Raw genomic sequence first — 27,783 nt, forward strand, 5'->3', positions numbered from 1 at the left:
GTTTATACCTGTTCATTTCCCCCACAGAGAAGAAATTGTTACATTCTAGGTGTCACAATGACATCAAATGATCATACCATTTTTCTTAGCTAGTACATAAACTTGTATGGGTTTCATCCCATAGTGGTGGAGCTGTACTGGACGTGGGTTCATGCCTCTTGATCAGAGAAAGTCCCCACCTAGATGCAAACTCAGTTCTATCTTGCTCTTGCTTCTGCTTTTTTTCCACTACTGGCAGTGGTGACACAGGCTTGAATGTTTTGTTTACCATGTAAGTGCACTGGCTCATTTTGCACAATTCACTAAATAACACTCATGTAAAAAAAAAAGTTTTTAAAGTATTTTGGGGTAGATCCTAAATTTCAAGCTAGAAGGAGAAGGCTGTACATTTTTCCCTGCATATTTCTTCATGCATTGTAAACTTCTTGGTCAGAACCTCTCCTTCCTGGTCTCTTAAGGTTCTGCAACACTTGGTCAGAACGACTGTCTGAAAAATACTGAATGATAGGCTTTGAGTGGGATTTTCTACTGACAAGGATGTTGCCTATGACTTCCAGGGAAGAGGAAGAAGGAGACCAAAGACCAGTAAGATGAAAAAAATGCTATAGCAGGATGAAAGAAAGACAGTGAAAAAATGGGCAAGGAGGAAAGAAATTAAGTAAGACTAATGTATGGAAGAGTAAAATAGCCCTAGGTGATCAGTTGTCTTGAAGATCAGCCACAGATTTTTCGCTAGATTTATAAGGAAATTTTTGTTTTCCAAAGGTTTTCAGAATCAGTTCTTTCCTAAGCAAGGGTTTGGTAGTTTGCAAGAATAGAACATGTCTGGACTTGTCTCACATGTGTTTAAAGACAGAGTCAAAGTCACCACTTTGGGTGTCAGTACCAGTCAGCCGGACAAATTCTCCTGTCAGTTTCACTGCTGCCATCTTACTTGGTTGGGAATCCTCTCTGCTCTTGCTCTGCTTCTGTCTTTGTGTGTGTCTCTGTGATGGTTTGTGTGCTTGTTTGTGTGTTCAGCCCAAGAGTCAGAACAAACATTTTAGGAATAAGAATAATGAATGTGAAAAGTCCTGACTGTTTGTAATGGACAGAAAATATAAAAGATGATGTTCGGCATCAAAACTTTCAGTAGAGATCCCTGTAGTTTAGGCCCTCTCCCTCCCCAGCCCTCATTATTCCTCTATGACAAAACTAATATTTCTTCTCAGCAAGATCAGGTGAAGTCAGTTGTTTTTTGAGGTGTTCGTGGCATTGAAAATGCCAAAGACTGTTAATACAGAGATGGGCAGAAGCGTTTTTCCCGATAGGTCTGTTTGCTATTTGACAAGTGGTGGTTGAAACACTTAAAAATTTCACTGCATATCTGAAACAGCAGTAGTGGCATCATAAAATTAACACTGTTTTATGTTATGAACAGTGCTTTATCATACTGATACTCCAGCTGAGACTCTTTCTGTCATTTCTCTGGAGGATGGGTTTTCAGCTGAGTTTTTAACATAATGTTGCTGATCTTGGTGCATTCTGCAGACACACTGCACATCCAAAACATTGTGTACACAGGCTATCTGTACTGCAACATATGGGGCTTTCCACATAAATTGACAACTACAAGTAGCAGATTTTTATTGCCATATCTTTATTAAATGCAAAGTACATAAAGGAATGAAATCTAAAGGTTTCAAATACAAGACAGGTAGAAATGCACACTTCTTATGTCCCACAGTCAAGTGCAGTTGCTGAAACTTAATTTGCTGAAACTTACCCGTCCCCTACACCTGTTAAATCAGGAGTTCTGCTGGGGAGAAACCAGCAAGTTTTTCAGGTGTTTGGACTTGTACCTAGCATCTCACAGGGTTATTTGCAGAAGTGCAAATACAGAAGAGTGCAGTATATACTTGAAATGCAGTGAGGACACAAACAGCTGGATTAGATTCTTGGTCAGAAATACTCATCCACATAGAGCTCAGACTGAATGTGCAACACAAGAATGTTGGAATCCTGAGTCACAAATACCCGTCAAATTAGTCCATGGCTGACAGTATAAATTACAAATGCTGTTGTAGCAGAGCACTGTGTTCTGACTGTGTTAAGATCACCTCTGTGTACTGCAAAGAGACATATGCATGTTCATCTACAAGGACATCAAGCTGCTAAAATTCAGTGTGAGAATACCTCTTTTACCATTATAATGAAGCTATTTTTGAAAGCATGTTTCAAAACTAGATACTGTTACACAAATACCAGGTGGGAAATCACTTGGTCAAAACCCAAGCTATTAGGCTCCCCTTATGGTTTTCCTTATCCACTGAAGGTATTGCTTTGTGAGTCGAGTGTAGACACCAGGGCCATCAACAGTACCACACTTGTTTGCCTTCCCAAAAGCAGTGATGCCTCTCATCACATTATTGCATCTTAAAGGTCCACCAGAATCCCCCTGGAAAAAGGGAAAAAAAATTGTCATTCAAATTTAGAAAAGCTAAAAAATGATTCTTTTAAATAAAGTTTGCACCAGTTGCATGGAGGAAATAAAAATGTAGATACTGCTATTGTGGATTTCTTTTTTTTCCTCCTTGCAAGTCAAGATTTTCATTAGCAAAAATGAAAAAAAGACTTCAATCTGATCTTTCAAGTGTGAGTAATGGGGACTGAATCTAGCTCAGTGCTAAGGAATAGGCAGTCTTTTTGAGTATGAAAAGAAAAAGCTGGAATCTTTCCTCTTGAAAAGCAGAATGTCTCTAGAAATTGTTACGTTTTCGTAACTTTGTTTCAATAGTTAAATCTTTTAAAATGTGGTAGTTCTTACACAATTGTGCATTTGACTTGAGACCCAGACAAAATACTTTTTATCAGCAAAACCTGTTTCAAAGCTTTCTGACATCAGAGAAGTTGTTCCACTGAGGTTACCTGCTTGAGAATGGGCTCATAAGCTATTTTGTGGAGATTTTTCTATTAAAATAATTTTATTGAAAAAGAGAATAGCTATCTGCCATGCCCAGATAAAACCACAATATCCAAAGTCAGTGAAGGTGAATTTATCAATCAGAAGTTTTGATTTTAAGGCTTAGAAGAACAAACCTTGGTAAATTCACTGATTTTTAATAAAATTCTTCACTGAACTGAAGAGAGGCAGAAATTATAAATGTGAAAAGTTAGTACTTTATGTTTTATTTTTAGTATAATCTATGTGGATATAGACAGTAAATACTTACAAAACATGTGTCCTTTCCTCCTTTCTTATCCCCTGCGCATATCATGTTGTCTGTTATAACAGGGTTGTTTTTATAATGCTTGTTGTCATTGCAGATTTTCCTACTGATGACAGTGATATTGACCTCCCTCAGGGTATCAGAAAGCTTTCTCAGATGATTGCGAGTTTGTCCCCATCCTGCTACTGTGCAAGTTGTTCCAGGTTTGGGATCATCTTCTGAAGTAGGCAGGGGAATCAGCTGCACAGCTTTATTAAGTATTGCTCTTTTCTGAAGCTGTAAAAGATGTGGAAAATAGTTACTACAGGGCAGAGTTTAACCGTTGGATATTTTCCATTGTGGTAATGGGGGATTACTGCAAATCCTTTTGAGACTCCTCAGTTCTTCGTGACAGAATTTATGTAATCAATGTAAGAATGAGAAAAATGAATATTCTTTGTCTGATGAAAGCCCATTTAGCTTCTGCTGAAATATTAGCTCTAAAAGACACTCTATTATACTTCTCTGCCTCTCAGCCTATCGGGAGGACAAAATAACTAATCACTGAAGCTGGCAAAATTGAGAATCAGAGAAGTCAGACATTTTTAATTAGAACTGTTTTTCAGACAGAACATTAGGGGTTTTAACCAAATTATTTCTGTATGTGAAATACACTTCTTTTTGTGGACAATCTTTATTCTTTCACTGAAAATCCAGAAACTGAAATATCTTGGTCAAGCTTCAGAATTTTTCTACTTCTAGCACTGGCATGCATTACAGGAATTGTTGATTGCCTTAGTTCCCAGTGCATCCCCGATTCCCCAGTCTACTGGATTAGCAGACCAGATTATGTCACCCCAGAAAAAAGTCACCAGAAACTCCCTTGGCTCATTTCCCTCACAAGAAAGAAGAAACTGATACACGTAGGAGATGAGTATTCCATCACTGATGTGTAAGTCCATACCTGCAGAAGCATAATGTCATTTGCCTTATGATTGGAACAGTAGCATGGGTGGCGAATTTCTTTTGCAATCTGAAAAAACTGTTTTTCTCTTTCTATTGCTTTCTGAGAATGAGCTCCAAGAATAACTCTCCCTCCTTCCCTGAGAAGAGAAGACAACGTGGTTAATGGGATTTACTTGCCGTAACTCCATAATTCTTTGCTGTTGAATGTGGTGCTATAATGTCCAGCTGCTACAGAGTCTCTTTTCTCATGCCTGAAAAGCAACAGTAATTTAGAAAAATATAAAAGATTACCCTGTTTTTAGAAGTAGTTAAAAAAATTGACTCAGTAATTGAAATTCTATCCTATTTTCAGCTTCCCAGGAGCATAGACAGAGTTCAGGTATTTAACTCTGAACCTACCGCTATTGTTTCCCTTTGGGAACTGAATGAGGGGTGGATGCATTAGCCTGGCTGTCTCACCAACTGCGCTCTGCAATTTGTGCTGAAAATTTAGGGCATAGCTCACAGCACTGTTAGTTCAGAGATCATCATGACTGGACTGAATTGTACCATTGCCTTGCCATAACACCATTTCAACACCATTTTCTGAGTCCATGTGAGACATAGCTCATTCTCTAATGTCTTCTGAAACTTCATATACTTACTAGATACTAAAGTGGTAACAGAGTTGTGCCTGCTGGGGCTCTCTGGTGGAGAAACCAGGAGTCTAGCACTCCTTGGTCAAGCAGTCCAAACGGACCTTTATATCAGACTACAGGTGTATAGCCTTTGGTGGGAGGACAATGTATGTTACAGATGGATGGGAGAATATTCTTTGAGCAGATGTGTATGTGGACTCTCATTTGCTTCTTACTGTGGTAAACACAACCCCTAGGAAGGAGCTGCTCCTTTCCTTCAGCTCTTAAGAGCTGTCTGTTGACTGAGCATCATTAGGTTAATGATTTATTGTATATTCTCTTAAATGCGATCTCATTTGGAAACACTCATTACGTTATGTTAATACAACGGCTTTTGGGCCCTATGGTCTCTTTGTAGTAGGTCCCATATATGTCCCTGTTTGGATGGGGACAGGAGAGATGGCTACACTTCTCTGATGCTTGTAGAGTCCAGTGATTCACTGGTCCCAGGCAGGCCGTTGACAGAGCGCCTGTGTGAGGTCTGGCTCAGCAGCAGCTCCAGTCCTCCCTACAAAGGCAAGGGGTGGGACGTCATTTAAACCTCACATCTTGTCTTGCTGAGGGACTCTGCAGGGCCAAATATCCATTTGCATCTTGAGTCAGACAGGAAGAAGAAAGGTTGACTGACAAGCCAACATATCCAGTAGAGCAGAGATCTCTCAGTGTCTCCTGTCATCTGTCTGGAGGATTTTTGCTCCTGTATAACTGCATGTTGTCTCTTTCTGTGGTGAACTGCATATCTTTTACAGAATAAAATGACAAGAATTTATTTTTGTTTTCTGAGCAGCTATTTAGACTGGCTCGTCCTCTGGCCTAGTGCACTGGTCGACTGAGAAAACAGGGATAAACCTTTCGCCCAAATTCACTACTTCAGTGTTGTTATTCTGTGCTTGCATGCAGATAGAAGCTTGCAAAATATTTCTTCAGAAAGAGTAAATATCAGTATACCTTGCTATATTACTTTTTACTCACCAAAGCACATTTGTCAATATAAATTATAAAACACAGTAATCAGAACATGATCATTGTCATGCTAAATGCACAACCCACCAGGGATATTAACTATCCTTCTTGAACAGAGACACCAGATACCCACTAAGGACAATCTCTGAATCAGAGTCAGAACTTACACATTACAGTGGGCAGCTGTTAACACCCAGTCTTCCTTGATCAAAGCTCCTCCACAAATAGCTTTTCCATTTGATCCAGTGATTAAGGCCATAAATGGTCTGGAGTGTGGTGCTACTTCATTTCCCCCGATGATATCCACACAGAAACCTAAAAATAAAAATAAGCCACAATAAACCTTCCAGGGAAGGTTTAGACTGGATATTAGGAAGTATTTCTTTACAGAACGGGTAGTTAGGCGGAATGGGCTGCCCAGGGAGGTGGTGGAGTCCCCATCCCTGGAGGTGTTCAAGAGGCAGGTTGACATAGCACTGAGGGATCTGGTGTAGTTGGGATCTGTCAGTGCTAGGTTAACGGTTGGACTAGGTGATCTTCAAGGTCCTTTCCAACCTAGATGATTCTGTGATTCTGTGATACACAGCTGGGCTAAAAAATACTCTAAGACACTCAAAGTCTCTTAGAAAAAACAGTTAAAGTAATTATGAAGTATACAGACACACAAGTATGTATATATGTCACAGTATTAGTCTTCAGGGTAGACAATTTTAAAATTGCTTAACAGTACTACTTCTGTATGCTTCATTGGGACCAAAATTAGATCAGTGAGGTGTGCTTTGGCTAGAAAAACATCAAAGTATTGCTCTTGCACAGATTTCTTTTGAAGTTCTCTTCTAAGTTTAATTTCTTAGCTTTCATTGTGAGTAACAACCTCTGATCTGCCACATGATAAATGTACAGTATGTGACTTATGTGGACATCTGGAAACTGAGCTACATAGTGAAAGTCACATTACATGAATCTGTTTTTCAGAAAAACAGAAAATAAAAAGATTAATGTATGTGTATGCCTCTGGAAAGAAAGGTCAGAAAATCATTATTTTAACTCCTCAGAACTCCTTCAGATAGCCTGTCCTCTGCAGCTTTAATTCATACTACCCATTCAGAAATTATTTTGTCTTTATGAAAGATCAAAAACATGCAGACAGTGGAAAAGAGCTGATAACAAGAACTCAAATAATAATCGTGACTACTTCCTTTACATTAATACATGTTGGCTTAACTGGAACTCTATATGTCAGCATTTACCTTCAAAAGGATCGAATTGGGCACTTACCTCCATGAATTACCAGGAGAATGACAGCAGCAGATGTGGACAAATTGATGAAAGCTCCCATGATTTCCGTCTGGTGTTCCCCCCACTGTTTAATATATATATCTAAATGAAAAGGATGTGGGTTTTGTTTTTCCTCTTAAGGATATTTGACATTTGTAACTACGACAAAGGCAAAAACCTCCCTAACAACGTAGCTCACAGCAGAGGTCTTAGTGAGAAATTGCATCATCTGTTGTGGTGTGAAGACAGGATCTGCCCCCCTTCATGTCTCTCTGTAGCACTGGCAGAGAGCTAACATATGAGTACTGGGGTGAAACCTTGCAAGTCACTATGTGTCCAGTTACACAGTGGGACTCAGCTCACATAAATTTAGATTTGACTCAGTTGCCCACATAAAGATGTATAGTTTCATTCTAGACACCCCAACTGGCCTCCGGATCAGAGACGAATCCCATTCCATTCCCCATTGAAGAGTTATATGGGCTGTTCAGGAGCCTCTCAGGGCTAAGGAATCTGATGTTCGTTCCTTTCAGCATCTGATCCTACCTCATTAGCTTTGCACTAATTGGATAATTGTTGGTGATTTCTCTGAAGGCGGCAGATGTGGAGCTATTTTTGGAGATTGCAGAGGTCTTTGTCACTGTAAAACCACACCAAGTTTTGAATTTTCTTCTATTTTTCTCCTCACTACCTGCACCTCCCCTGTAACTATCAGCAGTTTCTAGCACTGCCATTCTTTTTTTCAACCTTGTCCCAAACACAGTATCACCAGGTATCATAGGTACCGTTCTTTCATCTACCACTTATAAATATCTGCCAAAGTCTGATTTTATGACATTTTAATTAGCATTCTTATCTTGTTGAAACACAAGCCTTCTCCTGTCTGGTCAGAAGGTGGGTCTGTTGCGCGTTTTGTCTCTTATGCTGCTTTCTAAGATAGCCCTTAGGGGGATGGCAAAGGCATAAAGGACTTGAACATAATTATGCCTTTAGAACCCTCTTTGCAGAGATAACCTCCAGCACTCGAATAATCCCAGGATTAGCTGGAGGATAGAGAGTGATTTTGGAGTAACCTGAGCTGTCTCTTTCATGAGCTGATGAAGTCTAAAAGTCACATGTTTTCTTTTAAAAGAGCTTTGGAAGAGTCTTCTGAAATGTGAAATGTGTTACATTGTGTTGCATCATGTACATTTTCAAACTGGGTTATAGCTAGTAAGATTCTGTGCCATAGAAATAAGCATTTCAGTGCTATAATCTCATTCAACAATCTGGAGAGCTGCTGTTCTCCAACTCTTGAATAAAAATGACAGCTAGCTATATTGGGCAAGTTACATTTCCGATTCTTTCTAAAGGTACTTAAGATGATAGCAGGTTTTTTAAATTCTCTACACAAGGGCATGCTGTTTTTTTGTAGTGGTTTACCAGCACAGTGTGCAAAACATGGGTGCAGACACAGACGTTTGCAATACAGAAATGTCTCTCCCACCACTGTGTCTTATTATCTTTTTGTTGTGACCACTGAGTAGATACTTTGTTTGCATTTGTCACTTGCACACTCTAGGGTTTTCTGAATCTGAATCCTGCACCCTCAAAAATTATTGCTAAGAAAACACAAATTGCTCTGCCCTCCATGTGTGTAGCTTGTCTTTTGTGTCAGGCATTCCTAAGCTTATCAGACAACAGATGTCTGCCAACTCTCAATTGCTTTCATAAAATTCACGTATGAATCTTTTTCAGCCTTTCAACTGAAAATGTTACCTGGGCGGTATAATTCTGCAGAGGATTTGCTGGCTGCTGATGTATCTTGGCCCACAGTTTACGAATGACTTTAGTGTTCTATGTGCCCTGAATTTTGCCTCTCACTGCTGTACTGTGAAGCCTTTTCAGGTGGCCCTTGTATTCATTCTCTCATTTGTTCACAAGCTTGAAGGTGGCCAGTTTAATTATCTCATGTATTTCCATTTTTTTTTTCTTTAAAGTCAAAAGAGCATTGAATTCTCTGAGACCTTATATGTCATTATACATTCATCCCATGTAATGCTCAGGAATTTTCTTATGTGCTTGTTTCTAATACCTGTGGTGAAGGGCTGTTGAAGTTCCTGTAAGACTTGGACCAATTAATATTGACACATGTCTGGGATTCAAGAAACAGGTTTTAAAGAAACCTAAAGAAACCAAGCTGCAGTTAAATAATACAACATTAATGATGTAAAGGGAAACAAGAGAGAATGCTATTCATAAAACCTTTCAACCACCATTTCCTGTAGGGGACATTTAAATAAGAAAGGCTGTATCTTAATTTACAATGCTCTTGTCAGTTAATAGCAGCAGCTATGAGAAGCCACCTGTCAGCTCTCCTGCTCTCTTTAATTGCTATTACCCTACCCCCAAGATGTGAGTACTCATCTAAGGATAAAAATACCTGAATTCCCAATTCCTCTGGATAACATGTAACATAATTGCACTTCTGTGTCATTTCAGATGGCTGCACGGATATTATCGGAGGACACATTGTGCGACCTCATTCCTGGCCTTATATGGCTGCTATCCAGACAGAGAATTTAACTAAGTGTGGAGGAGTTCTCGTGGAAAAGCAATGGGTTTTGACAGCAGCACATTGTCAGTAAGTATCTTATGCTGGGGAAATTTTAACTCTTCATTGAGGTGGGGCATGGTGTGCAAGCTTGTAAGTAAAGAAAGGTGGATATTGAATTTTTAAGAATTGGTAAAAGTTGCAGTTCTCTTACTAAACTGATCTAAGAACTTATCATTCTGTTTAAAGTTGTTTTGTAAACTACTGATCTGTATTGCATAGTTACCTTATTGGTCAAATGCTGCTAGTGCCACAGGATACAGACTGTGCTGATAAAAGACCCAATTCATTATTTATGCATCTGAAACATCGGTGTCTTAGAGAAGGGGTTATATTCTAAAGTGCTTTAAACAAATCTTACCTGTGTGCACTGGGACTAAGCCTCGAAACACCCTGAGAGATGAAGTTGAATTAGATGGAAACATTATTCCTCCCATTTTAAATGATCTGGGCTCACAAAAACTGAATGTCAGTCACGACTATGACAAGGAGCCTTATCCTTTTGACAAGTCAAATGTGAGCACAAGTGCTCCTTCCCCAGGTGGGATGCTCCAAGGCTGCCATAGCTGTCGAACAGCAGGCTCGGGGTAAGGAGGACATCTACTGTTCATGTTAGGAAGTGAAAAGCCCTGGCTTTGCTAAAATGTTCTCTAAATTAAACTTTAGTTCTCCATTTTTTTTTTTCTTCTGTATTTTGAGTAACTAAAAGTTAGCAACTACAATAAATCTGTGCAAATCTGACCTCCTCAAACACAGCGTGGGCAGCTCGGCCAGCCTTCTACCGTCAGTTAGTCTGAAATAGAGGACACAGCTCCTTCTTTCTAAGTGAATTTGGCTTTCACATTTCTTCAACTGAATCAGGTTTGGTTGCATTTTTTGTAAGAGTAGAAAATATTCACACCTAGCATGTGCTGTTTTGAACATTTACAAAACAAAATCCAAGCCTTCCTCTTTGGAATTAAGGGATTTTTTGATGGGTTATGGAGTCTTTCACTTTTCAGTCAATGGGTCAGAGATATCGATTCAGTTATGGTTATAAAAATTCAGATTTGGGAGCTATTCAGTGGAAAGGGCACTGGTTGTCTCTGGTCCTGTGGACAGTGTGCTCTGGTCACTTGTTTGGTTTTCTAACAAGCACATCAGTTTGGGCTGACTTTAAGTCTTGCTACTGGGGCAAACTGAATGAACATCGGTCTGGTCTCCTTCTCCTGAGCATGATTTTGCATGATTCCCATGCAAAACCCACCCACCAGTATGCTATGTCTAGACTATTCTTAGCAGATGCAATTGCAGTGCATGTAGGCATTCCTAACTAATGAATACTATGTGATAATCAGTTCTGAAATAATTTTTGTCTTAGACTTTTGTATTTCAATTCTGAAATAATTTATGTCTCTGTGTGGCCTGAGAACAACCCGTCAGAGATCAGGATGAGGTGGCAGTGAGGTTTTTTTGTTTGTTTGTTTGCTTGTTTGGTTTTTGTTTTGTTTTGTTTGTTTGTTTGTTTTGGGGGTTTTTTGTTTTTGTTTTTGTTTTTTTTCCCCAGGCTTCTCTGTATGCACAGTGGCTGATTGCCTGGGCTTTCCGCAAGTCCAGTAATTGCACCTCTGTTAAGGATGGCACATGAAACAGTCCCAGGGATGGAGTTTTATGAGTCTTATATAATTCTCACTGTGTAAGTGTGCTTTGTAGATAAAAAGATAAATTTGTAGGATCCAGCACTGCCTTTTCAGCTGTTTTCACAAGCATACATTCACGTACAAATAAATTAATTGCATCTTTCAGGGAAACATGCAGCTGGAATGAAGAAAATAACTTTTTTTTTGTTTGGATTGATAAAATCTTTGTTCTGGCTTCAATAAATTTTCCTGTGTGTAGTGAGATTGTGTTCTGAAGATGAAGCACAGAAAACCAGCAGTATGTCTTCTGGCAATGTCATCTTACTGGGCTGCATTAAATTTAGCAGAGCAAAATGAAGAAACGCAAACTTTAATAAATACATTTCTGATGATACTCAGCTTGGGGGAGAGGGAGATTTATGAGTTGCCTAACTTTTACTGTTTATTAGCAGAAACTGGACATATAACTCTCGGTTTTGGCGGTCTCCCTTTTTAATATTCACTATAGGATTGCCTTGAATTAGGCAACACCCATCCTTCTTTAATGGGCTGTATCCTGTATTTAGCGAAGTTAAGGACAAAACTCTTACTAATGTTAAAGATGTCCACTTCAGCGAATCTTACCGTATGCATAATGCTCAGAATGAGTATTGGGTATCAATGTATGTTCTGACATCTCACTGATGTCAGCAACATGACCTACATGCTATTAGTCAGGCATGTTTCAGTCTTTTGCAGGATTAGGTCATAAGTCCAAAGGAGAGCATTAAAAAATTAATGAAAGGCATCAGTACCAGCAGTGCTTGTGCAAAGGAACGTTCCTTAAAAAGCCAGTAGGCTTTTTCATGAAATTAATTCTGAACTCTGGAAATCCCTGAAGGTCAGCTATCACACCATTATTTCATCAAACTAGATTTACAGTAAAGAAATGTTACTTTGTAGAGGAAAAAACGAGCTTATGTCAAAACATTGAAATGAACAATATCCTTCCCTATGTTTTAATCATGTTCTTGTAAAATGAAATTGTATTATGTTACATGTCTTTTGATTATCTTGAGAGATGTTGCTCAATTCCAGTAGTAACCTTCTCTCCCTGTACTTTCTTTAAATTACAGATTAAAGAAATCAGAAGTTAGAGTCGTTCTTGGGGCCCACCAAGCATCCATAGCTGAAAAAGAACAGCAGATATTTGAGGTTCTGCAGTACTTTCCTAATCCTCAGTTTGGCACGTCTTCTATGGAAAATGATATAATGCTCCTCAAGGTATTATGTTAATTACTGTTGTATTATTATAAAAGGAATTTTGCTGATGATTGTTTTGGCTGTTCTTTGATATCGAAGAGTACATTGTTTAGCTAGTTTAATAATGTCACAGAACATTATGCTTTTGGTTGTACTAATCTAGATAAGGTTACAGGATCACTGGCACTGTGAGCAGGGATGACATTTCAAGCCCATTCTGTGCTCTAAAACTCCCTTTAACCCACTCACTGCAGCAACCCCTCCAAAACCTCAAAACACATTCTTTAGTGGTTTTTCAAAGGCAATACTGAAGTGATGTGTGCAATGGAGTCTGGGTCACACCTGTATCCCAAAGGGATACCTTGTGCTGAACTAAACAAGATGGGGATGAAACTTACTCTTAATTATTTGGGGCAATCACATAAAGTAAAAGTACGGATAATACAGGACATAGATGAATTAATCTGTAGAAGCACAGACTGGTAACATAGTGAAGGCGGCTCAGGACGCTGCAGAATGAAGCATGGAAAGATGTCCTCACCAACATCATCTTCCTGGATGCCAAAGTGGGGCAGGGCTGTAAGAATTTCCTGCATACCTGCTCCTGCTCAGCCTGGCTCATATCTCACGTGTTCCTGCACTGAAAACTCTGTTAATCCAGCTCTGAGGTTGACATGGAGGAAACCATGGGTGTTTTGAATAGGGAGAGGGCAGTCTCTATGTGGGAAACCTGTAGATGGTCAAATGGTTCTGGAGAACTGTCTTCCTGGTACCAGCAGTTGTAGTGCTGCTTCAAAGTCCCTTAAAAGTATAGGCAAGATGATGTACATCATCTTGCCTATACTTTTAAAAACATCAACATTATGACTTCAGTATGATGCCTAAGAAATCTTGGATGGATCTTTATTTGGGCTATGCTTTAGTGTTAAGGCTGTGATAGTGAAGAAATAGTTTCATGTAAAAGATCAATATGTATATTTAAAATAACTGACTAGGTACAGTATATTATGAAAGTTACCACACTTTTGAAATAATTGGTGGAATTATATGGAAAAGAAAGTGATGACTTGAACCTAATTTTTAATATTTAGATGGCATCACCAGTTTGATATGACAATGACACAGGGAGGAAACTAGCAATGTCCCTTTCTGGAACTAGCTGGAGCATTTACAGACAACTGTGCCCACAGCGACTTATCACTGCCCAAGTGTGAGAAGCTCCTTCCCCCAGATGTTAGTAAGCATTCTCCATCTGCTTCATTACAAAGGCAGACGTGTTCATTTCACTGGCTTCTCCTGTGGCCACCAGCAGCTTATCAGGAGCACCAGGTTATTTGTGAACACAGTATCAAAATGGATCCCCAGAAAGTAGTATTTCTAGAGCTGAAGGTTACAATTCTGTTCCAGAATGACATGGATACCATAAAATTGTTTGTCTGAATTTGACACAGGATAGCATTAGTACCAGGGCTCACCTACCATCTCTACAGTTCTGCTGTAATGTAGTATTAAGTGACTTGGGATAAATTTTTCATCTTTGGAAATTCCCACCAGCACTAGTGATAATAAACTGTAAGGATTTTTTGGATAAACTTGTGATTTTGTTAAACTTGTGACCAGAAATCTGTACTACAGAACAATACTAGAATACCTCTAAGGTTGCAAAGACAAAGGAGAATTTGAGTGCATGGAATAAACCGATGTTTTTTCTTGGTGGTCTGCTTCTTTGAGGGGAGTGGTGGTGTCAAACATTGCAAGTCACCAAAGTGGCTGCCAACACGTTTTAAAAATGTGTAAAGGCAGAATCGTTTAACTGGCAACCATTCAGCAACATGTATAACCACCTGTGAAACAAATCACTGTGCGGTGATCGTGTGTAAAACAGAAAATGTCTGTTAGGTAGCTGTGAACCGTTACCAAGCACACTGGGGATATGTGTTAGCATTCAGCTATGTTCTCATTTACAGGCTTAAGCTGTCCTCTGCTGAAGGAGGAATCTGTCAGGTAAAGGCCAACAAAACACAGACAGTTTGGATCATTTAAGCCCCTTTGAATCTCTCAGAGCAAAGAATTGGCAGTCAGAGTTCAAGACCTCATTTTTCGCCAATTATGTCACTGCTGTCATGTCTAATTGGTTATAGTTTTTGTTTTCATCTTTGTTACTGGGTACATTGCACCATGCTTTAGACTTTTCTGTGTGTCAGTCAAACAACAGAGTCTGATTGCAAGTTGGAAGTTCAGTGGCCAGGTAGGTTCTCAAATAGGACATAGATCCAACAGCCTAACTGCTATGCAGGTTATTAATTTCCTACTGTAGTCAATGGGAAGCCGCGCTTGAACTCACTACTGGTGCCATAGATAGGGAATTGCTATACAGACAGCAGGGAAATTCTTTTAGATTTGCAAAGGGGCAGTTAAGCACAGGATCAGTTCTTAAATATTGAAAAGTGATTTATAAGGAAAGTATAGGTAAATGAGACGAAAATGCCAATTGAAACTAGATTATGCTTTCCTTTCTGCATGAGAAAGCATTTTTTTTCTTCTTTTTTCCAGCTGAACAGTATTGCAAAGCTGAATAAATATGTGCAACTGTTGTCTCTGCCTGACTCTTGTGAAGATATCAAACCTGGCACAACATGCAAGGTGGCAGGCTGGGGAGTCACATCTTCAGGAAAGCCATCAAAATATCTTCAGGAAACAACTCTTAAAATCGTTGGTAGAAAAAGCTGTGAGAGAAAATTTAGAAATTCCACAAAAATAACCAACAACATGTTGTGTGCTGCAGGAAAATATAAATTTTTGCAGAGAGATGCTTGCAAGGTAAGAAGAAAAGTTACAAAGAGAAGGGGATGTGCTTTTAACAACTGTTTCCTTTTTACTGGGAACAAAGCAGTGCTCGACACTTCATGAGACTGATCAGATTCATAGTGATTTTAACCACATTTGTAAGAGACTTTATTGCTGTGAAAAAGAAGAGTTAAAACTTTGAGTAGTTTAGGTCAATGTAGGTGGCAAGATCAAGAGTATGGGAATTTGAGTCTGGGATTATCTCAGTTAACTTCAGGTGCATTTCCTTAGCTAAGTGTTTGAATCATCAGATCCTTTCCAGTTGTTAACATCTGAATAGTACAGAATTAACTGTACACTCAAAAGTGCTGTTTGGATCTTGCTTTTGATGTCTTCTGTGCTGTCTCCAGAAGGGCCAATTACAAAAGAAGTGAGAATCAATTTATACTAACAATAAAAGAACCCCTTTTGAAATAGAATTATGATAGCACTGTGCTGGTCTACGACATTTACATCAAAGGCTCATTCAGGCTTGAAAAGTAACCTCTCCTTATACCTCACTGAACTTCCATGAAGTGATGTAAGCCAAATGATCCATTTCATAGGTTGGAACAGGTTAGAAGCAACATTTCCAAACATGCTTATGCACTGCAGGTGGCACTGCATGCTCCTCTGGGGAGAAATGAACATACGTTGATAGTTCTATTTTGTGTTCTAGGGAGATTCAGGTGGGCCGTTAATCTGTGCCAGTAGATACAGTGGGATCGTTTCTTTTGGAAAAGGATGTGGAAGAAGAAACATGCCTGGAGTTTATACACGACTGACCAAAAAATATATTGACTGGATAAAAAAAATAATTTCCCTTCACAGAGATCCATGAGATAGACAAGACAGTTTTAAGAAATACTGTGCTTTGCATTAGAACTAGATGCTGCTGCTTTAGTGCGTCACCTTTAAAAAGTACCTCCCAGCTTTACAGCTTTACTGACACAACCACTGCTTTATGAGAACAGTTAAAAATATTCCCCTTTGTACAGATAACATGTTTACTCATCTTTAGTAGGAAACTGCCTCTTAGATAACACAATTTGTATTGGACTTCACCCTATTTCTTAGTGTGATGGGAAAGTACTGCCCACCTTATTCATTGTGACTGGGATGAGGCAACATTTTTGAATGTGCACTTACATAAAAATTTGGTTTCAGACTGATAGTGAATGAGATGTCTGCTGAATGAGAAAAAACAGAACAAAGGCTTTAAGTGTTCAAATATTTAACTGTGATATTATTCAAAACCAAATACTTCGATTCTCCCTCACTAAATAGTTAACTAATTTTCAAAGAATTAAAGTATAAAACAGATAAACATTTTTTCCAATTAATCTTTCATTATGAGAAAGAAAAAAAAAGTATTTTTTTTCCTAGATTATTTTCCCTAATTTTTTTTTTTAGTGATCAAATCAAGAAAATCATCTCTTCTCACAGCCTTGTTCATGATCTCACCCTTTCAGTGGATGGTATGTTGAAAAAAGTATAAATACTGATTGTAATGGGAATAATTATACTTCTCTAACACAGTGCTTATTTAACATCTGTCAAAACAAACAGGAATTTTGCTCTGAATTTCAACAGACTTCTACTAACAGAAGGACCTGCTGTGTTTCTGAAGAAGCCTGTGGCTAATTTGATGTATTCCCATTATCTTTCAAATATTCTCTACGTCTTTTTTTGCCAACAGTTTGGAAGTGACCATCTACAGGGTTTCTCTGCTTCTTTGATTATTGCATTAATATGTACCAAATACTGTAAATTTTTGAACATTGCAGAGGCATGAATAAATAACTCCAACACATCAACATACTGGCCTTGATTATTGACCAGCAGCTGTGTCACTGCACTGAGCAGAGCAAGCTCTGTATCATAAAGGCTATGCCGATAAAGGAGCAAACAGACACTGCAAAACTGGGTTGGTAGTCAGCCATGGTGCAATAAAACCTGCCGATGTGATGTATGGGGGCTTGATCCAATTCTCACTGAAGGTCATGGGAAGGAAGATCTTAAAAAATGCCAGTGAGAATGGGCTCAGGACTGGAATACAGAGAGAAACTGGGAAAAACTGGAGAAAAAAAGGGGGAGCAATATAAAAGTGGAAAGAATTAACATATCACTGTTAACACTTTTCAGCTGGGGGTCTCAGAGGATGTTGCAAACACAGATTAGTCCCTTTTACCTTTGTAAGGTAAATAACAGCAAGGATATGCTTCTTCCCATCCTATAGGAGACTTTTTGTATCCTGCAGCCCAATAACAACTAATTAGTGCCTAACCTCTCAAAGGCAAAGATTTCACTCGCTCTGTTCATGTGAACAGTGGCTGTATTTCAGTCACGGATGGGAAATAATGAGTAATATATTCTGGAAACCATAACCCAGAAGGTTAATTCCAGTTCAGATACTGGGCTTTGTGTGTGTGATCTCCTTGTATTGGGTTTGCGTGGCAAGGTTTTGGTAGTGGGGGGGCTACATGGGTGGCTTCTGTGAGAAGCTGCTAGAAGCTTCCCCCATGTCTGATAGAGTCAATGCCAGACTGGCCAAGGCTGAGCCCATCGGTGACAGTGGTAGTGCCTCAGTGATAACGTATTTAAGAAGGAGAAAAAAACCTGTGCAAGGGCAATTGTGGACAGGATTAAGGAAAATATGTGAGAGAAACAACTCTGCAGACACCAAGGTCAATGAAGAAGGAGAGGGAGGAGGTGCTCCAGGCGCCAGAGAGCAGAGATTCCCCTGCAGCCTGTGGTGATAACCATGGTGAGGCAGGCTGTGCCTTGCAGCCTGTGGAGGACCCCATGTCGGAGCAGGTGGCTGACCAAAGAAGGCTGTGACCCCGTGGGAAGTCCATGCTGGAGTAGGGTCCTGGCAGGACTTGTGACTCTGTGGGGGACCCACACTGGAGCAGTTCATGAAGAACTGCAGCCCGTGGGAGGGACCCACGCTGGAGCAGGGGAAGAGTGTGAAGGGTTCTCCCCCTGAGTAAGAAAGAGCAGCAGAAACAACGGGTGATGAACTGACCACAACCCACATCCCCTGCCCCCTGTGCTGTGGCAGGGGAGGAGGTAGAGAAAATGGGAAGTAAAGCTGAACAAGGGAAGAAGGGAGAGGTGGTGGGAAGGTGTTTTAAGATTTGGTTTTATTTCTCATTATCCTACTCTGACTTGATTATAATAAATTAAACTTATTTCCCCAAGCTGAGTCTGTTTTGCCTGTGACGGTAATTGGTGAATGATATCTCCCTGTCCTTACCTCGACCCATGAGCCTTTTGTTATATTTTCTCTACCCTGTCCAGCTGAGGAGGGGAGAGATAGAGTGGCTTGGTGGCACCTGGGGTCCAGCCAGGGTCAACTCACCACACTCCTGTAATGACTTCATTTACAGCATCTTTTTTCCTTTTGTGGGCAATGCAGCTTTTACAGGCAATGTAGCAGGTGGAAGGGCATTACTGCCAGGCCCCCAGGGTACCACCAGGTTTGACTGCTCCTGTCCAGACCCCGGAGCTTCCCCACTTTACCACCCATGGCCCAGGATCCATGTCAACACCCAGAGTCATCAGCTCCTGCCCCAGCAACACCGCAGCAGTGCTGGTCTCCAGCTTCCTTCAGCCTGATCCTGCCCCGCCATGGGCCCTGCTGAGCTGGGCCTACCCACAGGCCAATGTCCCAGCCTGGCCTTAGCCCGTCTTCATGGAGGTAACTGGAGCAGTGAACCAAGCAGTAACCTTGACTCAACTTCTGTCCACCCTGAGGCAAGTAGAAACTTTATTCCCTCCATGTGCAACAGGAGGGAAGACTTTGCTGGTGTTGAAATCCCCATGTCTTGAGAGAGTGCCTGCCCATCCGCCTCTCTGGGTAAGGGGCAGTCTGGGCCAGGAAGCGTGGTAGTTTTGCAGTGGCGCTGCAAAATGCCCTGCAGTTCTGCATTATGTTAACACCTGCGGAAGTATACAGTGGAAGGATGACTGATTCTGCAGCCAGCGGTAGGCAAAGGTCCAGGAAAGGGTGAGTGTCGGCTAAACAAGGTGACCACTGGTGTCACTGCTGGGCTGGTTCTCAGAAGAGAACTGAAAACAGGAAAGCCACAGAGAGTAGCTCCAGGTATGTTACAGTTTTACGATAACAGACACCCACAAATCCTGACAAAATTAAGCTAGAAACACATTCTTACTAGACTGAGAGGAACTCATATTCAGCAGCTTGTGGCAGAGTTTACTATAGATTCCAGTTGTTTCCAGCACAGCATTTGCAATTCCACTTTTCTTCAGTAAGAGAAATCTAGTCTTGTCTCTTTTAACCTGTCATGCCTCAACACTAATCTCTAGGTGCCTGTGAGGTGTTCCCTTGCACATTACATCCCAGTTTCCAAATACTGGCTTCTTGTAGCAGACCAGCTCTTCCATACTATCTGTTTTTATCTTTACTGGAAATTTCTGAGCAGATTAAGGGAGTTCTGCCCCAGGAATCCTTTTGCCCTTGGCCAGGGCTGGGCTCCTGTCTATGCTTGCATTGTGCAGCTTGGTATCTGCTGAGTTGACTTCTCTGTCAGACATTTGCACCTATCCCTGTTTTTACTGAGATCTTCCAGGTAAACGATGTTTCTTAAGGATTATTTGCTGAAAAGTCTGACTTGCTTGTCACCTGTCACATAATCATATCTGGGCATAGACAGCAGCTCCTAAGGTTGACCAGGCCGTGCAAAGACATGACATATGTCACTGATATGCAATGTATGGCACTGGCGTAGAATGTACAGTGCTGATATACAGCTGATGGCTCTCTATCCAAGAGAGAGGGCTGACAATTCATATTCACACATCACACAGGGATACAGATGCCAGTTAACTTTAGTCCTTACGTTTGTTCTGCCCTTGTACTGGGCAGTAGTGGCTGATGTTTTGTACTTGTTTTGGCTGTACATCTAGTGCACTGTACGTTCAATGTGGGAATCTATTTTTTTTTAAACAAACTTTGAGTTCTCAGTACAGAGGGTAGCATTATCTGTTGTCAACAACTGTTGTTTCCTGAAAGTGCAGTGATATGTTTGGAGCATGGATTGCCTTCACTGCTCCTAGTCAAAAGTTTGTTTTATCTTCTGACTACAGAATAGCCTGCCATCTAGCAAGCTGTAAAAGTAACCTTCCTTTTGGACAACTCAATCTGGCATCAGGAAGAAACATTTAGAAAACAGAATTAAAACAAAGCAAGCCATCAGATTTTCAAGATAATTTTCTTGGATACTTGCCAAAGAGAAATAACGATAAACTCTTTCAAAGTCTGAATAGGTCAGTTCACCATAGTCATACAAATTACAGCAAGTAATTTTAATATGCCTGTTACATCTTTTAATTACAATTTTTACTAGTTTCCAAAATTTATCCTCATCTCGTTAATGATCTGGCAGATGGTTCAGACAACTCCAAACCAGTATGTTTGTAACCCCACGTTCATCTGATTAAACTCTTTTTGGATTGACTAATAATATTTAATAATCAATATCTAGCAGATTGCAAGTAGGTTAAATTTAACTGTAATTCGGTTCAAGATGGCACAGGTTGCTTCAAAGCCACTGAAATCAGCTGTGAAATGTGCATTGAAAGTCAGCCACTAATTTCACAAAAAGTCATTGAGTCTAAAAGCTGTACCAAGACCCACATCCTTGGCATGATGAAGAGGAAACCACAGAAATATGAGCAAAAAAGGCCTTATTTTAATGAAAAATAGAACAGAAACTTGCAGATCTTAACTACTTCCAAAGGCACAGATTATATTCAATGTATAAACAATGGAGTTTCACAGCATTCACCCTTATCTACGTTTGTTTGTAAAAAGCAAGAAACTTTGCACTTTTAACACACTCTCACAAAACCTTCAGTTCAATAAAATATCAAACCTCTCTGCAGCCACACAGAAAATTAAGACAAGCAGTAATTAAAACAGTGACATCAGTAAATGAAAAAAATAAATGTTACTTTAATAATTCTTAATCACTGCTGTCATAAAAAAATACTAGTCATGAGTATTTAATTAACCATTTCCATTTAAATGAATAAATGACACATGGTTGTTGGTTTAGGTTACCTTGAAACTGTGTAGCGGATGTTACCTATTAAGATGCAGTGTCCAGGTTTCTTGGAACATCCATATCTCAAGCTGTTATGACCAAAGCTGCATCACCCATCCTTTCAGCCCCCTTGGTACCAGATAAAAGCAGATGCATGAAAAGAAGGGGAGCTCTGGACTAGCATGTTTGCAAACACCCTGACATTTTCAAATGGCAAATGAACCATACTGACAGTGATGTGGCTTTCACTGATCAAAATCTGGTGCCTGCACATCTCATGCCAAAAGCCACAGTCCTGTCCCAGCACTGGTCTTAGCAGAATTCAGGTAACAAATGATTACACTGAGCACACAATTATTCTCTGAACTGAGGCTTTGGGCATGGTGATGGAGCACTGTGGAGAAACTTGTACTGCTTCCTTTCATTGGGGATCGTGAGAGGCCCCATCTTCCAAGGTGGTCCAGCCAGATCCTACTACGTACAGTCCACATCATAATGAAAAGAATAATGTGGAGGCAGCAACTATACTTGCAGTACTAAGGATCTCACACACATGGAGACAAAAGATAAACCTGCAGATACTGTTGCGTAGTTAATTTTCCTCCTGCAGTATTTCAAAGGGATGTCTTCCAACTGCAAGTTTTCTTGGGGATGCCTCTAAATGCCACTAAAACATGAGTATGTGAGAACATGAATGTGCTGAAAAGTGTGATACAGGGGACTAGGGTGCTCATGATTCAAGGTGCACCAACTTCAGAAGTTACCACCTCCGTAGCTGAAGGGGTGTGGTGTTTGTGCTCCTCCAGGAATGGAAGCAGGTGGTTTGAGTTAACTTGCTGCCCTGTGAATTAGTTTGTGGAGCTGTGAAATGAGACTGCTGCAGCATCAATCAGCCAGGCAGTGCCACAGTGAGATTTGACAGGAACTGCACATCAGAGCCCTGAATCATTAAACAAAGCCAATTTGTATATTCTGTCTTATGAACAGTGGTGTTGATCTTAGCGGGTGGTCTTGGCCTCATTATGCAGAAATATTGAGAGTATCTGCACAAGGTAAGAGCACAGCTGGTGATAGATGATGCAGGAAATGGACTCAGTTCTAATGGGATATTAAAAATGCTTCTCTTCCAGGCCTCTTTCCCTCCCCTTGTTTGTCCTGCACCCAGTTACTGAAGTCAGAGTCACAGTAACATTTACCAGTTTTGATATTCACATTTGGGACAGTGGTTTTCAGAAGGGTTTGTTATTCCACCAGCTGTGTTGGTTTGAGTTTTTCCCTTCTCATGATGCTTGGTTATAGTTTAGCCATCCTGGGCAGTCTTCATCTGCCTAGCCAAAAACTGCTGGTGACTCTGGGTGGGTTTCAATGGGTACAGCCAGTGGTTCATAAGTCCTGTGTCAGGCACTTATCTTAGGCAATACACAAACAAAAAAAATCCTTTCCCTCTATGTTAGTTGCAGAAAACAACTTTATTTGTTTACTACCAATGCTTTAAAAATGAAAAAACATTTTTCATTTTATAAAACAGAAAAAGCCACTAAAGCCGGAACTGAAGATACTGTTGACCAGTTCTGGCCCAACTGGCCTCCTCGGATCCACATGAGGGAATATCTCATGTACCACAGCTTTGGGGGCTATTTCCTACTCTCAACAAGCATCTGTAGCTGGACATCGTCTTGGTCCCCTTTGCAGCTTCTTGACAGGCAGGATGAGATACTCACTCAGCACCCAGCCAGCACTTATAGTATGTAACATTATAGGCCAAGCTCTGGCACAGTGAAGAGGATCCATAATACAGCATGGGGGGCAATCAGAAGATAGGATTGGGGGCTGAGCAGTAACTATCTGATTTTAGTTAAATCACCTAAGAAAGTATATCTGATTGTGAACTACTTCAGAAATTCTGCTTGCTTAAATAGTTTATTCTAACAGGGACAGGAAACATCTAAAATAACACATGGTCAGTCTATGACAATTCAGAAGCTAAAGCAAAAGAGAGGCGTATGCCAGTATGGAGAAATCACATATTCAGTCTGTCAGATTCATAATTTGGGAAAATAGCTGCAGCTTTGAATAACTTACTCAAATTTTTTTTCAGGCATTTGTCTTAAAGGATAAAGCTTCTGGACATCTGATTAAATGACTGAAAATTAATATCAAGTTTTTGATCAAATAATTAAAGTTGATCTATGAATAAAACAAAAAGGCAGTACAACTCACCATATTTTATTTCATTCTCTCAAATATGTTGAATGGATATAAATACATATAAATTATCAAATTTCAGAGTAAGAACACAAGGTTGTAACAGTGCTTAATTATAACACCTCTTTTAGCAATATATTATGAAAGCTGAAAATAGTGAGATACGAGTTAAAATAGATTTGGAAATGATGGGTGGTTTTAGGTTTATGGCTTATAATTCTAAGCTTTCTGGCAGTTTTGTCACTTAATGAAACACGAACTTATCACAGGCAATATGTGGCTGTTACCCCTCATTGCTTTCTAATTAGAGCTTGTTTGCAAACCTTCCTATCCTTACTTTGAGTAAAAAACACACACAAAAAGCTTTGAACTGGTTTTGGTTTCTTTACAGCAGAGAAGACCATAACACACTGAAAGCATTGTGTGAAATCCTGGTCCCACTGAAACAAGTGGCAAAGCATTTATGTCATTGGGGTCAGCATTCACCCACAATATGTGTATTCCAGAAAAAAAATAATGAAATATTCAAATATATGAAAATACAGCCATATGATTGATGAGGCAAAGGACAAAGGATGTAGGAAGCATATGAATGCATGAAAATCCTGTTGATGATACCCTGGGGAAACAAATGGCCCTGTGCTAGATCCCTCCAAGAACATTGTTGTGGGAGACCTTGACTGGTGTCCCTCTTCATGGAAGCCAAAATGCAATTTGTGTCCAGTCTTGTTTGCTGAAGTAGATACCAATTGCATATAGCATGGAAATGCCTGAAGACCAACTATCAAAAGTGTCCTTGAAAAAGGCTCTGCACCAGTTAGCCCAAAGAGGCTTCAGTCTGGATAGACAAGATGGACAAATTGTGAGGACTGTGAACAAGAGAAAGCAATTAAGATGGGCCAAAGAGATAGTCTTGTTCGACTCTTATTTTTAGGTTGTATTTTGTGCATGGCATAAGTAGACTTGCAAAGAATAAAGCTGCATGTAAATCACAGAGACAACATATTTAAATAGAGATGAAAATGTCATCAGTGAAGTAGAAGAGCAGAATGAGGGCTAAGGGTGAGCTGGAGAGATTGTGTGGCAGAGAGAAGCCAGGATAAGACAGACACTCATCCTAAGGAAAAAAAGGTGTGTGTAACACTGTGGAAAATTCTTTAACATTTCCCATCAGTGTCCTTACTCCTTTCAGCCTTTGGCTGGCTCTTCCCTGAAGTTTTCCTACCAAGGAGATGCTGAAGTCCTCTTATGGCCTTCTGAGATCATCTAATTATTCTGGAAAGTGTTTACACTTCAAAGATGGGTACTTATGAAAAGGAAGAGATTTCTTAAAGAAAAATGATTGATACCGATTTGATCATTTTGTTTAATTAAATTAATTAGTTCAAACTGTTTTTTCTCTGCCAATGGAAAGGTTATTGTCCTGGTGATATTGCAAAGAGTGTATGGAAATATTAACTCATGAGGACACCTAACCCGAACTCAAACAACTGAACATTTCACATGTGACCAGAGATTTTCTTGTTAGCAACCATGGAGTACAAGAGCTCAGCTTTTAATAGCTTTGTCATTCATTACAGGAAACAGCTACTTAGTCGAGTCTAAACTATATATAAAGCATAGCTAAAACTTTTGTAGAAATGTTGTAAGACAATAGCACTGCTTAATTGCAACAAAGTTTTCAAAACCACATTTTAGTACAGAAAAGCAGAAATCGCATTAATATTTAAGGTATGGTTCTATTCCTGTAAGTGTCTGTAGAGATGTCACCTGTTTTTTCTTGAAGAGCAGAGATCAAAGTAATCTTGAGTTGCAAGTAAATGGAGAGCACCAATCCTAAAATATTTGATTCTAAAATTTATACATAGGATTTGAAAACTAAATGGTGTACTTTAAGATTCTGCCCAGGTATCAAGAATAAATATTTCTCAAATGGGAATTTGGCTTAGTTATCAGGGAGTGATAGAGACAGAGTACAATTACAATTCGCATTGAGTAGGGAAAGGATAAAATTCACAATGTTACTCATTTTATTTACTATTGTGTTATTGTTTATGTCCCAACAAAACTGATGAAAATGCTTGTTTAAGTCTAATATGTTTTATTCTAGTTCTACAGAGAACTACTGAGCATAGACTACATGGCAATGGAGAAATGAGTGTGTATTCCTACATCAGTTCATTATGTCAAATAGTGACAGACAAAGTATCCTTCACATTATGTCAGCATTAAAACTGTGTACCATATGGGCAGAATACACGCACCCGAGCACTTAAGTAGAACATGTGAAGAACCATCATTCACATCTTGTTTTCTTTTATTGATAATGAAACTAAATGTTTGAAGTTCATTCCATATAGATTTTTTTTTTTCTGCAAATGGCTGAAAATCAGTAACTGTGAAACATAGTTGAGATGTTTTTCTACATGGAAAGGCTTTTTTTTGCCTAGATGAACATATGACTTAATCATGGTGATTTAGATTCCTAGGACCAAGAGGTCTCACAAAAGAAACAGCTACTGAAAAAACTATTGATAAGGTGGGGGTGTGATGGCAGACCACTGGTTTCGGCTGTGAGTGATCAGTCAAGTTTAGCATTGTATTCAGAGAAGTAAATTTTCTAAACTACAAAGAAGGTATGTGACTTTCCCGTGCTTTTAAGAAACTCTCTGATATAGATCTTAGGAGGTCTTGGGCACTGAAACCCCTTTCTTCCTCTGGAAATGTAGATGATTTGAAAGTCATGAAAAAAAGGCTTCAGCATAACAGAATCACAGCCTATTTTTTAACCATTTTTCCTCACTTACATCAACTACCTATTTATTGTGTGTCACAAATGCAGACTTGCCTGCCTTGGAGAAAATTGACCCCTGTTGCTACATAGCAGAGTTTTTCCACCACTCTGTCATGTTTTTTGTCTCTTGAACATGTTCTCTAAGCACAGCAAAATTATTTGACTCAATTAATGAATTAATTGAGGGAAAGCCAGTGATTTCTGCTATGCAGGTCTTTGCAGTGGTTGTAAATTCACTGGGAATAGCCACACTGTGCAGGGATGACACAGTGCAGAGATCCTTCAATCAGAGCCAGACCATGGCTGTAACCCATCAAGGAACAGGACTGTGCCACGTGGACTCAGTAGCACACACCTGAAAAGTGCCCAACTCCATTTGTATGGCCATAGGTCTGAGGGAGGAAATTCAGAACAGAAGTTATGCGCAGTGAATTTAGCTTCCAGTTCTCAGGCTGGACATGCCACATATTTGTATGTGGAGTTATGGGCAAGTATATTTTTAACATGCTCCGAACAAGCTATGGCTCTAGTTCCTGAGACTCCCTGCAGATAATGCACCATATCCACTCATTTCTATACTAGCTCCTGAAGTCTGTGCATAGGTAGTTGCAACTTACCCAGTTCTCTGCATAGCACCTGGTCTGCCTGGAGAAAGGATGTAAACACCTCTTGCCATCAACAAATAGGAAATGTCCCAAAGCATCTATTTTTACCAGAGTGAAGTTGAGTTGCCATGTTACAGTTGAAACAAAGAGTAATTAGCAATTCATTGAAAAGATACAAGAAAAGAAATCATACAAAGGGGAGTCCGTGCCGCTATCTCACTTTCCTGATTCTTATCTTTTACTTCCTATTTCTGGCTTTTCATTTTGGACTTTGCAGCTCAGCTTCCTTTCGGTGTTTCCCTTTGAATCTTTGCTTCTTGTATAGCATTGTGCTTATGGCTTTTTGTAAAGGAAGCCTGGGAAAAAGTTGGATCGTTCAGGAATGTACGGTAACGTATTTTTAGTTTAGGGACTGCCTTTTGGAAATGAGCAACAAGGGTCATGCGTTAAACCTTTTCCTATGTTTAAAGAGGTATTAATGCTTCCTGCTTATCCTGACTTTATGTGTTCAAAGGACTGGATAATGACAGTGGCCAGCATGCTTAAGTTCAGAAGAATTGAAATGAACATTACTCTCTCAATCTAAAGAGTAAAATGGGCAAAGCCTTAGAGTACTGGCATAATGAATAGACTGCTCCCATGTATCAGCACAGATTAACCATGTATCATGAGGCATGTAATTTCATGGGGATCTTTAACAGGTGGGGTCAAACTTTTCAGAGGGCATAAATACAAGCTCAAGACCCCCACATAAGC

At 39.7% G+C, this 27,783-nt stretch overlaps 2 protein-coding genes across 2 annotated transcripts; one reads left to right on the forward strand and one right to left on the reverse strand.

Moving 5' to 3' along the window:
- Nucleotides 1–1,638: 1,638 nt before the first annotated feature.
- Nucleotides 1,639–7,148, reverse strand: GZMA (granzyme A). Its single transcript, XM_074855817.1, has 5 exons — nucleotides 7,073–7,148; nucleotides 5,962–6,109; nucleotides 4,153–4,291; nucleotides 3,213–3,485; nucleotides 1,639–2,437 (listed from the first exon to the last, which is right to left on the reverse strand). Exons 1-5 carry the CDS (start codon nucleotides 7,131–7,133, stop codon nucleotides 2,279–2,281), a joined length of 780 nt encoding a protein of 259 aa, XP_074711918.1. The 5' UTR covers nucleotides 7,134–7,148; the 3' UTR covers nucleotides 1,639–2,278.
- Nucleotides 7,149–9,405: 2,257 nt separating this feature from the next.
- Nucleotides 9,406–16,598, forward strand: LOC141937878 (granzyme K-like). The gene is made up of 5 exons (XM_074856163.1): nucleotides 9,406–9,466; nucleotides 9,554–9,695; nucleotides 12,400–12,547; nucleotides 15,080–15,346; nucleotides 16,032–16,598. The coding sequence occupies exons 1-5, from the start codon at nucleotides 9,406–9,408 to the stop codon at nucleotides 16,191–16,193; spliced, it is 780 nt and encodes a 259-aa protein (XP_074712264.1). The 3' UTR covers nucleotides 16,194–16,598.
- The last annotated feature ends 11,185 nt before the right edge of the window (nucleotides 16,599–27,783 follow it).

Source organism: Strix uralensis, chromosome Z, assembly GCF_047716275.1.
Source record: "Strix uralensis isolate ZFMK-TIS-50842 chromosome Z, bStrUra1, whole genome shotgun sequence".
NCBI classification, from domain to species: Eukaryota; Metazoa; Chordata; class Aves; order Strigiformes; family Strigidae; genus Strix; species Strix uralensis.

Bases quoted from the DNA above. Each gene is read 5' to 3' on its own strand.
- GZMA (XM_074855817.1), bottom strand. From the start codon at position 7,133: ATGGGAGCTTTCATCAATTTGTCCACATCTGCTGCTGTCATTCTCCTG. The intron at 3,486-4,152 runs GTATGGACTTAC...CATCTTTTACAG, and splicing joins ATGACATTATGCTTCTGCAG to CTTCAGAAAAGAGCAATACT. The intron at 2,438-3,212 runs GTAAGTATTTAC...CCCTTTTTCCAG, and splicing joins GAGGAAAGGACACATGTTTT to GGGGATTCTGGTGGACCTTT.
- LOC141937878 (XM_074856163.1), top strand. From the start codon at position 9,406: ATGAGAAGCCACCTGTCAGCTCTCCTGCTCTCTTTAATTGCTATTACC. The intron at 9,467-9,553 runs GTGAGTACTCAT...GTGTCATTTCAG, and splicing joins TATTACCCTACCCCCAAGAT to ATGGCTGCACGGATATTATC. The intron at 9,696-12,399 runs GTAAGTATCTTA...TTTAAATTACAG, and splicing joins TTGACAGCAGCACATTGTCA to ATTAAAGAAATCAGAAGTTA.